Source organism: Spermophilus citellus (genome assembly GCF_964194105.1).
Source record: "Spermophilus citellus genome assembly, chromosome: 5".
Classification (NCBI taxonomy): Eukaryota; Metazoa; Chordata; class Mammalia; order Rodentia; family Sciuridae; genus Spermophilus; species Spermophilus citellus.
The window spans coordinates 59,379,244-59,397,234 of NC_138186.1; the positions used below are offsets into that span (position 1 = coordinate 59,379,244).

At 36.1% G+C, this 17,991-nt stretch overlaps 1 protein-coding gene across 5 annotated transcripts in view; it reads left to right on the top strand.

The window, feature by feature from the left end:
- The window catches only part of POLH (DNA polymerase eta), a gene marked incomplete at its 3' end in the record, with an annotated part of 32,798 nt that overhangs the window by 3,399 nt on the left and 11,408 nt on the right, over positions 1-17,991 (top strand). For 4 of the 5 annotated variants that reach the window (XM_081295291.1, XM_081295290.1, XM_081295293.1 and 1 more), the window contains 7 exons: positions 1,969-2,110; positions 2,662-2,796; positions 5,665-5,882; positions 12,958-13,127; positions 14,915-15,018; positions 16,859-16,978; positions 17,554-17,677. In XM_081295291.1, the coding sequence (XP_081151417.1) occupies positions 1,974-2,110; positions 2,662-2,796; positions 5,665-5,882; positions 12,958-13,127; positions 14,915-15,018; positions 16,859-16,978; positions 17,554-17,677 (1,008 nt within the window). In that variant the 5' untranslated portion in view covers positions 1,969-1,973. The remainder of the gene's footprint in view (positions 1-1,968; positions 2,111-2,661; positions 2,797-5,664; positions 5,883-12,957; positions 13,128-14,914; positions 15,019-16,858; positions 16,979-17,553; positions 17,678-17,991) is intronic. The other variant, XM_081295292.1, reaches the window with a different exon arrangement.

A 17,991-nucleotide genomic window follows, 5' to 3' on the forward strand; every position in this document is an offset into this window, starting at 1 on the left:
AATTGACATTCTCAAAACAACTAGCCAGCTGGGCTGGGGTTGTAACTCAGTGGTAGAGTGCTTGCCTAGGCACTGGGTTTGATACTTAGCACCAAATAAAATTATATATATAAAAAAATAACTAGCCAGTACTCATCAAAAGTGTTTATAGTTGTGCTGAGCTCAGTGGCCTGTAATCCCAGCGGCTCAGCTCAGAGGCCAGGACAGGTGGAGCGTAGGTTCAAAGTCAGCCTCAGCAACAGCGAGGCACTAAGCAATAGAGTCTAAATAAATAAAAAAAATATATAAAATAGTTGCAGGGTACCTTTTTTCAAGGTGAAGGTTAATTTTTTAATTCTAATTAGTTATACATGTCAGTAGAATGTATTTTGATACATCAAATATAGATGCAGTATAATTTCTCATTCTTCTGGTTTTACGTGATGAAACCCACTGGTGGTATAGTTATATATTCACATAGGGTATGTTTGCTGCCCTGTCTCTAAATAAAATGCAAAACAGGGCTGAGAATGTGGCTCAGTAGTTGAGTGTCCCTGAGTTCAATCCCCAGTACCAAAAAACAAAAAAAGCATTAAGGAAGAGTAGAATAGGAGATGTGATGACTAAATGCACTGTAAGATCTATATTGCATCCTGGAACAACAACAACAAAAAAAGACATTGGTGGAAATACCAGTGAAATCCAAATAGGTACGTAGTTGAGTTAGTGTTTTTACTTTTCATTTTGAGACAGGGCCTCACTAAATTGTCTAGGCTGGCCTCCAATTTGTGATCCTCCTACCTCAGCCTTCCCAGTAGCTGGTATTACAGGTGTGTACCACTGTGTTCAGCTGAGTTGGTGGTTAAGTAGTGTTCGTTTTTTAATTTTGATAATAGTGCTAAGTAAAATGTTGACACTAGAGGAAACAGTGTGGAAGAACCCTACTATTTTTGCACATTTCTGTAAGTCTAAAAGTATTTTGAAATAAAAACTTTAAAAATTTACACGAATGCTATGATGTTATACAGTTGTCCCTCAGTATCCACAAGAGGATTGATTCCAAGACATGCTCCCTCTCCATTCCTTGGCCAGGATACCAAAATCTGATGCTGAAGATTGGACCCATGGTCTGGAGAATACTAGGCAAATGCTCTTACCACTGAGCAACACCCCGAATCCCTCCCAAATACTTTAAATCATCTCTAGATTCCTTATAATCCCTAACACAATGTAAGTATTGTACCATAATGCTTAGAGAATTATAGGAATAAAGTTTGTACATGTTCACTACACATTTTTTTCCCCAGAGTATTGGCTGATGTGGGACACTCAAGATACTAAGGACTGGCTATATATACATGTTCTTTTCTTTTCCCTAAACTTATACTTCAGATCTGTCTGTCAACTAGATCACTGTTGCCTTTTTTCTTAAGTGATATATACTATGGTTTTAATTTGCATTTCCCGTGACTAAGGATGCTAAGTCCATTTTTATGCATCTATTGGCTATTTGTGTCTAATTTATTCTCATGCCAGCAATATATGAAAATGCATTTCCTTTTTTCTAATTCCCATACCTCCTGTGCCTATTCCTATTAAATTTTTAATCATTCTTGCTTGTGATCATGAAATATTTTTCCCTGTTTTTTTTCTTAGAATAACTGTAGTGACTTATGAAGCTTATGCATTTGGGGTCACTAGAAACATGGGCAGGATGATACTAAACATGTAGGTGATTGATGGTAACTTACCAATAAAGGAATGGAAATATAGTTTGCCCTGACATTTTATTTTTTATTTATTTTTTTTTTTTAGAATTTTTAATATTTATTTCTAGTTTTCGGCGGACACAACATCTTTTTATGTGGTGCTGAGGATCGAACCCGGGCCACACGCATGCCAGGCGAGCGCGCTACCGCTTGAGCCACATCCCCAGCCCCTGACATTTTAAATTAGATATCTTTCTGTTCATAAATCGTTGTCTTACAGAAAAAATGACTACAGGACAGGATCGAGTGGTTGCTCTGGTGGACATGGACTGTTTTTTTGTTCAAGTGGAGCAGCGACAAAATCCTCATTTAAGGAATAAACCCTGTGCAGTCGTACAGTACAAATCATGGAAAGGTGGTGGGTATGTATCATTGTTACTTTTTTCTTTTTCTTTTTTTAATTTTTTTTTTTAGTTGTAGTTGGACACAATACAATTCTTTTATTTGTTTATTTTTATGTGGTGCTGAGGATCGAACCCAGCATCTTGCACATGCTAGGTGAGCGCTCAACCACTGAGCCACAACCCCAGCCCCTTGTTACTGTTTTTTTTAAATATTTTTTTTTTTTAATTGTAGTTGGATACAATGCCTTTATTTCACTTATTATTTTTTATGTAGTGCTGAGGATCAAACTCAGGGTCTCGCATGTGTAAGGTGAGCGCTCTACTGCTCAGCCTCAGCCCCAGCCCCTTGTTACTGGTTTTTAATCTATAGACATATAACAGTGCTGTGATAGGCTTATTTTTGAGGTTTCTGAACTGCTATGTTTGGTGAATGAGTGGTGGCACCTGTGATCAAAACATTTCTTCTGATTTTATGTATTCATAGTGTATTCCTGTTAAGTGTCATTGTTTTTGCTTGTGATCATGTAATTTTTTTTTTGTTTCCTCTTTTTTTTTTTTTTTGACCTTAGAATAATTGCAGTGAGTTATGAAGCTCGTGCATTTGGGGTTACTAGAAACATGTGGGCAGATGATGCTAAGAAGTTATGTCCAGATCTTCTACTGGCACAAGTTCGTGAGTCCCGTGGGAAAGCTAACCTCACCAAGTAAGAAAAAAGGTTGTTTAAAGGGACATAGAGGAATTGGAAATAATATTTCAGGATGGTTAGAACTGGTGTGTGTCCCCCCTCCCCCCACCCTGTACTGTAGATTGAACCCAGTGGCACTGTACCACTGAGCTATATCCCCAGCCCTTTTTATTTTTTGAGACAGAGTCTCCCTAAGTTCTTTAGGCTGGCCTCAAACTTGTGATCTTTCTGCCTCAGGTTTCCAAATCTCTGAGATTATGGATGTGTGCCACTGCACCCAACTTGTGTTTAAATTTGTTTTGTGTAAATAACATCTGAAAAAGTTTCCTGTGGTTAGCATCTTGTCTCTGAATGAAAATAGATTTTGATATTGTATATTATTAATAGTTCAGAACCATTATTACTTAAAATAGTTGCCGTCTTTTGATACCCATTTCATTCCTTTAATTATTTAAAAACTGTTTATTATAATTAAAACTTACTACCAATTCCTATATTATTGGCCAAAAGTCCAAAGTGTTTGAAGTGATTAGCAGGCCTATAAACCTAATAGCTTTTCCAAGAAAGGCTGGGTCAGACTTGATATTTTAGTGCAATTTCTAGAATTGTTGAGTTTTTTTTTTTATTATTATTACTTGCCAGAAAACCAACTGAAAGGAGACTACTATCTTCTTGTTGTTTTATTTATATATATATAAATATAAAATATATATATAATATTATATATATATATATTATATTTATATTTAGATATTTTAGTTGTTGATTGATCTTTTATTTATTTACATGTGCTGAGACCCAAACCCAGTGCTTCACACATGCCAGGCAAATGCAGTACCACTGAGCCACAGCCCTAGTCCCACTATCTTGTTTTTTAATTGAGCTATCTTTCCCAGAGTTTAGACCTTTAGCCTAAACAAGGGACGTGTATGAGGGTTAGGCCCAAGCCCCAACCATTATAATAATCTTAATAACTAATAGATATTGAATATTTTTCATATTCTAGGCACTGTGTTAAGTTCTTTATAGGTGAAATCTCTTTTAAATTTCATTTATAAGGTAGGCGCTAGTATTACTTTGTGTTGACAGGTAAGGGATCAGGTTTAGAGAAGTTAAATAATTTTAAGTTCACCTACATAAGTAGAAGATTGAGGGTTCACATCTATTATTTCAAGTTTTAGTAACCACATTCTCACAGTATATTATAGTTATTGTACTACATGATATAGATAGGGATCATACTCTGACTTGGAACCTGACATATTCTGAATTCACCTATGAATTAGAAGTCTGAAGGTAGAATCGCCTGCTAACCCCACCACATTCACATCAGAGTTATTGCCTGAAAAGAAGAATGATTTGATTGAAGAGTAGTACTTTAACACTACAGCAGAATTAATTCAGCTAAAGCTATTAAATTACATTGAATAGAATTTTATGCTGATGTACAAAGTGTAATTTCCTTGAAATATGTATTGTTGACTTCAAAGTGTAATTTGGAAAAGCCACATTCCACCAAATTTAAATGTGATCATTTACTTTTGAAATTTATCAAGTACTGAAAAATGGCCAATTTAAAAGTGTAGGAGAAAGATCTGTACAGATCAGAGAGTTAATAAGAACTGAAATTTTAAAAATATTTTGATTTGTTGTGTGGTACTGGAGATTAAACCCAAGAGTGTTCTACCGCTTAATTATATTCCCCCAGCCTTTATGATGTATATTTTTTTCTTTTAGTACTGGGGATTGAACCATTGAGCAATATCCCCATATTTCCCAGTCCTTTCTTTTTTTGTGGTGGGGTAGTTACCAGGGAATTGAACTCAGGGGCACTGACCACTGAGCCACATCCCCAGCCTTATTTTGTATTTTACTTAGAGTCAAGGACTCACTGAGATGCTTTGTGCCTCAGCCTCCTGAGTTACTGGGATTACAGGCATTCACTACTATGCTTGCTCCTTTCTTAGAGACAGGGTCTTGCTGAGTTTCTGAGGCCGGCCTTGAACTTGCAATTCTCCAGCCTCAACCTCTTGAGTTGCTGGGATTACAAGTGAGTTCCACTATACCCATCTGCTTATGGTTTAAATAGAAGATATATGATGAATTTGGTATCCCCTTTGGAAGGTTGTCTGTCTCCCAGATGCATCACCAGATTCAAGGCACTTACCTTTAACTTGATAATTTGAATGTTAGTATTTGCAGAAGTGATTTTATTAGAGTGTGTGTATAGTGATGAGCAACTGCAATATTGACTGAAATAAAAGTCTGTATGTTAGTTTATTAATTTTTAGTTAGAAATGCTATCCTAAGAAGGACCAGCTACTCTAGTATGCTCAGTTTAATTTTCCCTATAGGTTACCTCTTATTTGAAGACAGAATTAGAAGCAAAAGACTTCATGAAATATGTGAAAATAATAAAAGAAATAGATGATTGTAGTAAAATATTTTCTACTGTGAGCCATTTTTTCCTTTTTAGAGAGATCCTTGTAATGTAGAAAAGTACATGCTTATATATATATACATACATATTTAGTTGTAGATGGACATAATACCTTTATTTGATTTATTTACTTTTATGTGGTACTAAGGATTGAACCTAGTGCCTCACACATGCTAGGCAAGTTCTTTACCACTGAGCCACAACCCCAGCCTTAGTTTGTGCTTTCTATCTTGGTTTGCACAAAAAATGTTTACCTCCATGGTTCTTCTTTTTCTTTTCTTCTGTCGTGCACCTGCCATTGACTCCATTTAGTTGGGTTACTGTTTATTCTTTGTTAAGCCAGTTGTCTCTTTATTATATTCATTTTGAGAGGGAGAGGATGGGCCCTGACAGTCTCCAGGTCACCTCTATTTATTGCCTACACATATGATCCTTACACTTTTTAGGTACCGGGAAGCCAGTGTTGAAGTGATGGAGGTAATGTCTCGTTTTGCTGTGATTGAACGTGCTAGCATCGATGAAGCTTATGTAGATCTGACCAGTGCTGTACAAGAGAAACTACAAAAGCTACAAGGTCATCCTATCTCAGCTGATTTGTTGCCAACCACTTACATTGAAGGTTTGCCCCAAGATCTTACAACAACTAAAGAGACTGTTCAGAAAGGTACTTCCATAGCATCATTATTGCTTCTGCTTCCTGCCTTTGGAACCTGCTTTGCTTGGTCATGCTGATTCTTCTTGGAATGATTGAAAGGAAATCAAATATATCCTGAATGAATTACAAGGACTCGTGTGGAAGGATATACAAATTCTCTTATCTTTCCAGGTATATGCGTGTTGAGACGCTGGAAAATTACATGAAAATAAATACTTCCTTAGATACAACTAAGATGTTACTAATAGAAGGCTGACTGAGCACTTCCTTCATCTTCAAGTTAATTTATATTATTTAACTTAGTTTCTTGGTTTCTTGATTTGTAAGCAGGGTGAATTTTTGTTTTGTTTTGCCCCTTCCTTGTTACTGAGGATTGAACCCAAGAGTGCTTTACCATTGAACTACCTACCCAGCCCTTTTTTATTTTATTTTGAGACAGGGTCTCACTAAGTTGCTGAGGCTTGACTTTGAACTTGGGATCCTCTTGCCTCAGCTTCCCAGATTGCTGGAATTATAGGTGTACACCACTGCACCTAGTCAAGGTGAGCTCTTTTAGGAGAGACCTCCAAGTATAGGAAGTTGAGCCATTCAAACTTCTAATCAATTTCTATCACTTTATCATCAGTGGTGTGCAATGTTGTTCTTGTTTTACTTTACTACTTTTCTCCTTTGTAGTGTTTACCCTGTTCCCACCCCAGTGATGTATTTGATACATCTTAGATATGTGTATACCTTAATAAATTATACAGTATCATTTTATGTATGTGCTTTTTAATTACAAGATGATATTGTACTATTATAGATTTCATTTTTAAAAATTTTTTTTTCAGTGGTGATTTTATTAACGTTATTCATATGGCTGTATTTATAGGTAATTGGTGGCTTTTACCTGCAGCATAATCCATGGTGTGGATCCACCATGTTTACAGACCCCTTTCTCTAGTGATAATTCATTGGTTGTTCCAGAGACCCTAATGTTAGTATAATGAATGTCCTTACCCTCTTTAGACCTATGTAAAAGTTTCTCTGGGGAATGTTTGCAGGAGTGGACTAAGAAATCATAGGGTATACACATAAACCTAGTATCACCAAGTACTGCCAGAATACTGCCCAGCATCACTGTCACAGTTTACATTCACCTTGGCGCATTACAAGAGTCCTGTTTCCCTCATATTGTCCCCAATAACTTATATTGTTTTGTTTCCTTCATATTTTTACCAGTAATGTTTAAAAATATTTGCTAAAGTGGTAACTATAAAGTTCTATTTTGTGTATTTTGTTTTGCTTTAATAAACACTTCTCTGATTACTAATTGAGTTTTGAGCATCTCTTCATGTACTTGTTAGTCAACTGAGTTGCTAATTTTGTGATTTGTTTGCTTTTTTTTATTGAATTTCCTGCCATTTATTTAGTTTTCGATTTGCAAGAGGTCCTTGTATATCCTAGTTATTAGTCTCTTGCACATTTTTGACATTGCACATATCCTCTACCAAGTTTGTCATCCATGTATTAATTTTATTTATGCTATACTTTGTTAAAACAAAAATTTTTAAGTCTGTCAATTCTTCATCTTATGATTTATGCATTTTGAATCTCATTTCAGAAATCATTTCTATCAGAATTTTACAAAGACTTTCTCTGCTTTTTCTTCTGTTTCCTTATAGTTATTTTTAGTTTAACTTTTTTAAGATGGGAGACTCCTTAATTCTTCTTAGAGTAAGCAAGTTTTTCCAACATTTATTTCTCAATTCATTATTAACTTTCTATATATGATTGAGCCTTATTCTGAAGTATTTCATTAGCTTGTATGCTACTGCACCAGGAACATATTTATTTTTATTACTGATGTCTAATAGTATGTCTTAATATTTGATAAGAATTCTCTCTGCTTTGATTTTCAAAATTAACTTAGCTATTTATGCCACTCTATTGTTCAGAATGAATTTTAAAATATGCAAGTTGAACTCCTCAAAACATCTTTATTGAATTTACATTTTTAGATAAGTTTGTATTTATTTTTTTTTATATTCTATGGTGCTGGGGTCAAACCCTAGTATAACATTTCAGTAAAGTTATACATTTTATAATAATCAGACCAGGATAATTGGCATATATTTTACTTCAATCGTTTATCAGTTTTGTTTCAGGAACATTCGCTAGCTATTTTGAAATATAAAATCAATTATACAGTTATGTTACTGTGCTATAGAATGTTGAAGTTATTCTTTTCAACCAACTGTACCCTGGACCCATTAACTGTCCTTTCTCCATGCATTTCTTCTGTACTCTTCTGAGTCTCTGGTAACCACTATTCTGCTTTCTACTTCTTAATATCTTTCCACTTCTTTTTAGCATTTACATATTACAACATGTGATATTTGTCTTTTTGTAACTACTTAGTTCACTTAACATAATGTCCTCCAGGCTCATTTATGTTGCCACAAAGAATATCTTGAGCAACTATCTATCTCAAGATACTCTTCAGTTTATTTAGATGCTTTATTGTATTAACTTTCACATTTAGATATATGATGGTGTGCATATAGTGTGAGTAGGGATCAAGATTCTTCTATTATTATGAATATCTATTATATCTTTACTAAGGCTTAACTCTTCTATAAATGTCTTGTGCATTCATTTGTTATATTCCTAGATGACTGAAAGTTTTTACTGCTATTGCAATTTTGTATATTTTCTATTATATTTTCTACTTGGCTGTTGATGTGTAAGGAAATGATAAAAAGTTTTTGGATTTTTTTTTTTTTTTTTTTTTTGTACTGGGGATTGAACCCAGTGTTGCTTAATCCCTGAGCCACATCCCCAATCCTTTTTATTTTTTATTTTGAGACAGGGTTTTGCTAAGTTGCTTAGGGCCTCACTAAGTTTCTAAGGCTGGCCTTGGACTTGCAATCCTCCTGCCTCAGCCTTCCAAGTCACTGGAATTACATGTATATGCCACCATGCCCAGCTGATAAATGATTTTTTTTTAATATTTATTTTTTTAGTTTGACATATAATACCTTTATTTTATTTATTTTTATGTGGTGCTGAGGTTTGAACCCAGGGTCTCACATGTGCTAGGCGAGCACTTTACCACCGAGCCACAACCCCAGCCCCATGATAAATTATATATATATAAAATTTATTGTTTTAGTTGTAGATGGACACAATACCTTTATTTATGTGGTGCTGAGCATCAAACCCAGTGCCTCACACGTGCTAGGCAAGTGTTTTATTTTACCACTGAGCCCCAGCCCCAAATGATATTTTTTTTTTTTTTTTTTTTTGTGGTGCTAGGGATTGAACCTAGGGCCTTGTGCATGCAAGGCAAATACTCTACCAACTGAACTATATCTCCAGCCTCTAAGTGATTTTTTTTAATATTTATTTTTTAGTTGTAGTTGGACACAATACCTTTATTTTTTAATTTATTTTTATGTGGTGCTGAGAATCAAACCCATGGTCTCGTGTGCGTTAGGCGAGTGCTCTACCACTGAGCCACAACCCCAGCGTCCCCCACCCCACAAGTGATTTTTTTAAATAAGTTCATCTTTATTTACCTCATCTAACAAAAACTTGAGAAATACTCTGTATGAAGTGCTTTAATAAAGTTCACATAAAAGTTAAAAATGTCTTCTTAGACTAGAATAAAATTAGGACAAAAAAAAGTTTGTGGTACATTAGACTATGATAATTTTAGATTCTAGATCTAAGAATTTGCATAACAGTGGAATATTTTATTTTATTTAGTCAGATGATGCAAGTAGAATTCAGTTGGATTTCCCAGGGCAAAGAATTCTGTACCAGGAGTTTTAAGTTGTAGTTGGTAAATATATTTATTTATTTTTATGTGGCTCTTAAGGATCGAATCCAGTACCTCTCACATGCAAGGCAAGTGCTCTACCACTGAGCCACAGCCCCAGCGTAGTACTTTTGATAATAGCTATAGTCGCAATACCTTTCATTTGTAACATAGTTTGTATGTTTGTTTTTTACTTTTTTTAACCTTTATTTTATTTATTTTTATGTGGTGCTGAGGATCGAACCCAGGGCCTTGCACATGCTAGGTGTGCGCTCTACCGCTGAGCCACAACCCCAGCCCTGTAATAGTTTTGAACTACTATTTTGTAATATAATTTTTATTCAGAAGAGCTCTTTTCATTAAAACCTTTGAATGTTGAACATTAACCAAAAGGAAACTAGGCACAAATCTGTGGCAAGTTAACTTGTTGGGGGAACTGTAAGGCAATCTGTTATTACTTGAAGAAACAGTACAGATTTCTGTAGAAAAAGCTCTTGGAGTTACAATGGTGAGTGAATGTTCCAGAGGTTGTATGTTTTAAGATGAGAAATCACAACTACTTGGAAGGCTGAGGCAGGAGAATCAAATTCAAGGCCAGCCTGGGTATCTTAGCCAGACCCTGTCTCAAAAAATTTTAAAAGAGGGTGTGGCTGTGGGTGTAAATTAAGGTAGAGGATCTGGTAAGCGCATGAAAGGCCCCAGGTTCAATCCATAATACCAACAAGGAAAATATAAAAAAGAAATCTGAATCAAATAGTGTGAGTTGCAGTAGATATACGAGATTTTTAAGTAGGCCTGGATGGCTTCATAATGGGAAACAATAAAAAGGAGCCAATATTTGTATTTTAACCCTATATTAGAAATGGGTGGTTGGTTGGAAGAATCTCTGAGGTGGAAGATATAGATTTTTAGGTTTTTAGGTTTTCTTTTTTGTGTATGTGGGGAGAGGGTGTACTTGGGTGTGAATCCAGGTCTTCACAAGTTATGTCTCCAGCCCTTTAAAAATTTTTATTTGAGACATGGTCTGCCCAGGCTTGCCTTGAACTTTTCATCTTCATCTTCCTACCTCAGCCTTCCACATACCTGGGATTACAGTACGTGCTACTATACCTGATAAGTTTGCTTTTAGGGCTGGGAATATAGCTCAGTTGGTAGTGTGCTTGACTTGCACGCACAAGGCCCTGGGTTCAATTCCCAGCACTGCCAAAAAAAAAAAAAAAAAAAAAAGTTTGCTTTTAGTTTAGTTTGAAGTTCTGTATAATAAAAATTTCAAGAAATTATTCTGTAAGGAGGCAGAGATAAGGGATTAGAATTTATGCGTGTTTGCAATAGAAAGATGTGCATGTACTCATAAGCAAGTTGAACCATAAGATAGTTATGAGTTTATCAAAAGGAAATGTGTGTACAAAGAAGAGAATGTAGTTCAGTATTCATGATTATGGGAAATATCTTACAATCCAATTTACAACTATTCATAATTCACAGGCATGAAAGAACTAGAGACATACTAAATATGGACTTACTGGTTTAAGAAGGCAGTAATAAGGTAGGAACAAGGCAAGAAAATACACTTAAAGTACTTGGAGGGGCTAGAAGTATAGCCCAGTGATAGAGTGCAAGCTTAGCATGTACAAAACCCTGTGTTTGATCCCCAGTACCACATTTAAAGGAAAAAAAAGTATCTTAGAGGGGCTGCAATTGTAGCTTAGTGGTGGAGCACTTGCCTAGCATGTGCGAGGCACTGGGTTGGTCCTCAGCACCACATAAAAATAAATAAATGAAATAAAGGTAATGTGTCCATCTACAACTAAAAAATTAAAATATATTAAAAAAAGTATCTTGCAGCAGTAAATGTTCACATATAGAGAGATGAGGAAGATGAGCATGTTGAAAGATAGCTATTAATGATTGTCGCATTCTTCGAAACTAAAACACTCAGGGTCACTCCAGGTGAACTGGGCTGTACGAAATAATCAGATAAGAAACAGAGATACCTTTTTCTCTGGGGTCCTGTGACAGCTTCTCAGACCTTAAGGCCCACTGAAAGAGAGAGGGCCAGCACCTGCTGAACTCTTTTATTGAGGAGAAGCCATTCAAATGAGGCCAGGGGTCAGGTTTCAGGAGTCTAGCTTCGTGATGTCTGCTGTCAGCAGGTTGACTGACATCTAGGAAGGCCACACCCAAAGGCAGAGCAAGAGAAGGGGACACACTAAGGACGTTTCCATGGAACATTCTATCTCAAACAGGGCAAAGGGGTACTATCACAAAGGAAAAGGTGAGCATAGCTCAATCTATGGGGTGACACGCCTACGTCTGAAGACGCATCCTCAACCTCCGGGACCTGGGCAATGTCACTATGTAGTATGTAGTGACGGTCAAAGCCTCTCTGCTCAGGGAAGGAGAATGCGAATCATTCAGAATGGCTGCCTCCTACAAATGACTACTCCTTTCACTTTGCTGGCATGTCGTAAGAAAACTTTACATATATATAAATTATCTGAAATACAAGCATTTCTGCATGAAATACTGCAATTGAAAATAGTCACATATTGCTTCAGGATGTGGATATGTTCAGAGAAATGCATGGTTGAGTGATATCATTGTTGTTTAAACATCATAGGATGTACTTATACAAACCTAGATTGTAGCCATGCTTAATAGTGCACACCTATGATCCCAGCAACTTAGGAGGCTGAAGCAGGAAGATCACAAGTTTGAGGCTAGTCTCAACAACTTAGACCCTGTCTGAAAAAAATTAAGAGGGCTCAGCACAGTGGCACACACCTGTAATCCCAGCAACTCTGGAGGCTGAGGTAGGGAGATGGTAAGTTTGAGACCTGCCTCAGCAACTTAGCAAGGCTCTGTCTCAAAATAAAAAATAGAAAGGGCTGGGGATATAGCTCAGTGACAAAGCATGCTAACAACAACAAAACCTAGATTGTATATAGAATATATGGTATGTGTATAGTTTATTGACTGAATGTTATAATTGCCCATGACTGAAAATAGCATTTTTTATTATTTTTTAATTGTCTAAATGTAGGCTGGGAACTGTGGCATATTCCTGTAATCTCAGCTATGCAGGAGGCTAAGGCAAGAGGATTGCAAGTTAGAGGCTAGCCTTGGCAATGTGGCAACATTCTCAAAAAAATAAAAAGGGGAGGGGTGGGGACTCAGTTTGTAGAGTGCTTGCCTTGCATGCAAAAGCCCTGGGTTCAATAGTATCATACACACATAAAAACAAATAAAATATCTAAAAGTGACTTCATTTTTTCCCCCCAGAGGAAATACGAAAACAAGGCTTACTTCAGTGGCTGGATTCTCTTCAGATTGATGACATCACATCTCCAGACCTACAGCTCACTGTGGGGGCAGTGATTGTGGAGGAAATGAGAGCAGCCATAGAAATGCAAACTGGTTTTCAGTGCTCAGCTGGAATTTCACACAATAAGGTGAAAGTGAATCATAGATTTCAAAAGAAAAACTATTTATTTATTTGGTATTGGGGATTAAACCCAGAAGTCCTTTACCACTGAGTGAGTTATATCCCTAACCCTTCTTATTTTTTGTTTTTTAGGACAGGGTCTCACTAAATTACTTAGGGCCTTGCTTATGTTGTTGAGGCTGGCCTCAAACTTGAGATCCTCCTGCCTCAGCTGCCTGAGCGCGATATCTTCAGCCAGGATAGATATGAGTGGGATATTTAAATTCTTACCCATATACTTTGGAATGAGTTTTTATGTAAAATTCTTGTTGAGGCCCAAATAAAAGTATATTAAGTATATTTTAATGGTAATTTACATTGCATTTATGTTTAATTAAAGCAGGGTAAAAAATTATAGAAAAATGCTTACTTATAAAATTATATCTAAAGTGGTTTCTTAATGACTGAGCTATCTTTGGAAGGGGGGAGGCTAGTCTTGAACTTTTATGTATTAACCTATTTTATTTTTCACTTGTCAAACATTTTTCTATTATCTCATTTTCTTGGGGAAGTTGCTTGGGAATGTTATGTTTTTGCCTATACCCCCCCCCTTTTATAATAGGAATGATAAGATAAATCCAATAGTAAAATTTTATTAATTTGGACCACTATTTTAATTTAGGGAACACAGGCAATTCTCAATAATCCAGGGGCCGAATAACTAATTTTCTGATGAACTATGAGTAAAGTATAGTGAGAGCATAGACTTTCATACCCTTCTGACCAAGACTCAATAGTTGGGCAGTGGTTGATATCCCTGGTTGCTGCTCTCTCCCCTACCTCTAATGGGAGAATAGTTGTTAAACTACCCAGAATTATTTTTTGTTTTTCTGGTTAGATGGAGGTGTGTGTGTGGGGGGGGGGCAGTATTTTCAATGTAATTTAAACCAGACTAAATGTTGTCTAATAGAAGTTCCTAAATAATTTCTGTAATGCAGTTAAAGAATGATTTTATATAAATTATAATTTGCATAAGGATACCACTGAACTGTATTTGACTGTATTTTGACTATTTGAAGAGTTCTCAAGGATTTAAATGTAAATTTTTTCATTTTTAAGTGTTTTTGCTCTTAGAGGATAAATTTGAGCCCAATCTCTATCACAGATACTAAATTATGGTAATCTGTATTAAATTTAGGAACCAAAACCATTAGGTAGGGTAAAACATTTTATTTTAGCATTTTCATATGGATACACTGAGAAATATATCTATCTTACTTGAGCTTCTTCTGTAGCTTCCCTGGGTTTTAAACCTCTTAAAGTAGGAAGACTTTTCAAATGTGGTGGTGCTTGCCTATAATCCCAATGACTCATGAGGCTGAGACAGGAGGATCACAAGTTTGAGGCCAGCCTTAGCAAATTACAAAACCTTGTCTCAAAAAATAAAAAGGGCTGGGGATGTACCTCAGTGGTAAAACACCCCTGGGTTCTATCTCCATTAAAACCCTTCCCACACCCCTCCCCAAAAAGTGGGAAGATATCAAAGAATAGATGGAGGTGGAAAAATGACTAGGGGAAAACTGAGAATAGAAGAGATATAGGAAGAATAATGAGATTAATAATAATAATGGTTCATGTTTTCCACTGAGGATGTTGTAGAACAAGAAGTTTTAGAGATTTCTTGAGTTTCTTTTTTGATTTTGTTCTTAATGTGGAATCATTAGTTTACAGCCCCTGTACTGCCTCTATGTGTGTATCTTAATTTCCACCAACTCTGCACAGGTGAGTTGACAGTCCTGATTTCCATGTTTCCAGGTCCTGGCAAAACTGGCCTGTGGACTAAACAAGCCCAACCGCCAGACGGTGGTCTCACATGGATCCGTCCCACAGCTCTTCAACCAAATGCCTATTCGCAAAATGTAAGTATTTAGGGAACACCTTAAATTTCACACATACTCAAGAGAAGATGCTCTCTGGTTGTAATTTTTTAGTCCTATAAAGTATCTGAGCAGGGAAAATAGGTACCAGGCTATTAGAAGGAAGACAACACAAACAATTAAAATGTTGAAGCATAGTGAGACTTCTTTTTTTTTTTTTTTAAGAGAGAGAATTTTTTAATATTTATTTTTTAGTTTTCGGTGGACATACATCTTTATTTTATTTTTATGTGGTGCTGAGGATCGAACCCAGCGCCCCGCACATGCCAGGCGAGCGCACTACTGCTTGAGCCACATCCCCAGCCCAAGACTTTTTCTTTTATTTTTGTTTTTACTGGGGATTAAATCCAGGGTGCCCTATCACTGAGCTACATTACCAGTCCCTTTTCTTTTTTTTGTGTGGTGCTGGGGATTGAACCCACGGTCTTGTGCATGCTAGGCAAGCACTCTACCAACTGAGCTATATCTCCAGCCCTACCAGTCCCTTTTCTAATTTTTATTTTTAGACACCTGAGGCTGGCCTTAAACTTATAATTCTCTTTTGCCTCAGCCTCCCAAGTAGCTAGAATTATAGGTGTGTGCCACCATGCCTGACTCTGAAACATTTTTCTTAATGAATTTTCAATTTTGGATGATCTGTGATAGTCCTATTTTTAAAAAAGATGAACTGAGTTTTAGCTATATTTTTAACTTCCTTCTAGATGTTTTTTTTATTCAAGTCTATTTCTATGTTCCAAAAAAAAATTTTTACTTGTTTTCTCTCCTCTAATATCAAATAAGGTGTTCAGAGCTATTGAATTGCCCCCCAACTAGTTGTGAAAGAAGACAATTCAAAAGAATAACCAAGTTGTGTGTACCAATTATGTGTTATTGACAAGGGCTTATAATATTGTTGAAGAGCACACACAAAAAAAGAAAGTAATCAGAAGGATTTATGAACAGGGCATGCAATTTTGCTTTCAGGTTGGCAAATATGGAGAGTCAGCCAAGAATAGTAAATAAAACAGCACTGATTTGGAGAATATTTGTAGCACAAGGAGGGGAGAAAGTGGAAGATATTTTCAGTGAACTAAGATGTGAACTAGTTAATATTGATGAACACAGGTAATGGAAACAGACTCAAAAATTAGGTTAAGACAGATTATAGAGTACTTCAAAGACCAGGATGGAGAATTTTGACTGTATTCTTAAGTATAAAATGGTTTTATATGGGCATGGTGGTGCACATCAAATAAAAGGAACTAGGGATTGGGTTTATAATTTTAAGCCTCAAGTAGGACAGTAGATTTTTTTTTTTAGGACAGTAGATCTTGGACAGCTGAAATTTTTATATATAATTGGCTTATTGCCTAATCAATAACTACTCTTTTGCTTATGCTGTTATTAATCTTCCCCCTAGATCTGAACCTGGAAGAGTATCTGAATTCTCAGAGTCATCTAGTCTGATGCTAGAAAACTAAGAGAGTATAGGACTAGGGCTAGAGATATGGCTCAGTGATTAAACCCTTAGGTTTAATCCCCAATACCCCCAAAAAAATGTTTAAAAAAGAGTATATAGGATTAATATGTGTTCTCATTTTTTCTGAGTTATTTGTTTTTGTTTTTGCTTGAGACAAGTTCTCACTAAGTTTCTGAGGCTGGCTGCAAACTTGTGATCCTCCTGCCTCAGCCTCCTGAGTCACTGTGATTAAAGGCATGAGCCATGGTGCCTAGCTTCTCTGAACTTTTTGAAGAGCTATTTACAGTATCAGAGTTCTTATGTTTTCTGTTAACTAGATATTTATGATCTGATCTGTAAATTCTTTTTTTCCCTCGTTGTCAGCCGTAGTCTTGGAGGAAAGCTAGGAGCCTCTGTCATTGAAATTCTAGGGGTAGAATACATGGGTGAACTGACCCAGTTCACTGAATCCCAGCTCCAGAGTCATTTTGGAGAAAAGAATGGGTAAGTGATTCATAATATTTTTTAATCTTTATGGAAATGCTAAGTTCAAATATAGAACCACTTAGTAAAATCTATATCTATCTTTAGTTCAACATTTATTCCTTGAGGCAGTTTCACTAGTTGGTTATTTTTGCTTTAAAATACTATATGAGGCCAGGTGTGGTGATGCACGCCTGTAATCCCAGGGGCTTAGGAGGCTGAGGCAGGAAGATTACAAGTTCCAGGCCAGCCTCAACAATTTAGTGAGCCCTAAGCAATTTAGCGAGACCCTGTCTCAAAATTTTAAAAAAGTAAAAAGGACTGGGGATGTGGCTCTATGGTTAAGCATTCCTGGGTTAAATCCCCAGTACCCCCCCACCCCCCCAAAAAAAAAATTAGGTGAGGCGCTCCTTCTCAATATATTGCAGTGGGATTAATTTGAGAGAGCTGGAGTTCTCTCAGAGAGGTCAAGTACACTTAAATTTTGGACATTTTTCCTTTTTTTATGAAAAGGATAAAAAGGTAATATAGGTGTTTAGATTAAATAAGAATAATAATTTATTATCATCTTAAATGTTTTTTATTGGTTTTATTAGGTCTTGGCTCTATGCCATGTGCCGAGGAATTGAACATGATCCAGTTAAGCCCAGGCAACTACCCAAAACCATTGGCTGTAGCAAGAATTTCCCAGGAAAAACAGCTCTGGCTACTCGGGAACAGGTATGCAGGCATTCTTGATAGAAAATTGCCTCTTTTAAGAGGTAGTGGGTAGATTTTATTTGCTATGTAATCTTTAGCCAGTTAAATGGGAACTTTATAAAGTCTGAAGGAAAAAGGAAGCTTGTGTTCTATTTTGATATTAGTTTAACTTGGGATTTATTACTTGTTTCCATTTCTTCCATCTAAAAAAAAATAAAATGGAACTGACCAAATTAAATAGAGTTTCTCATTTTTTAATAGATGGAAACTCGGAAAACCTAGGATATTGTGCCTCAAGTAGGTCTTTTTTTCAGTGCTTGGACATACATGAAATT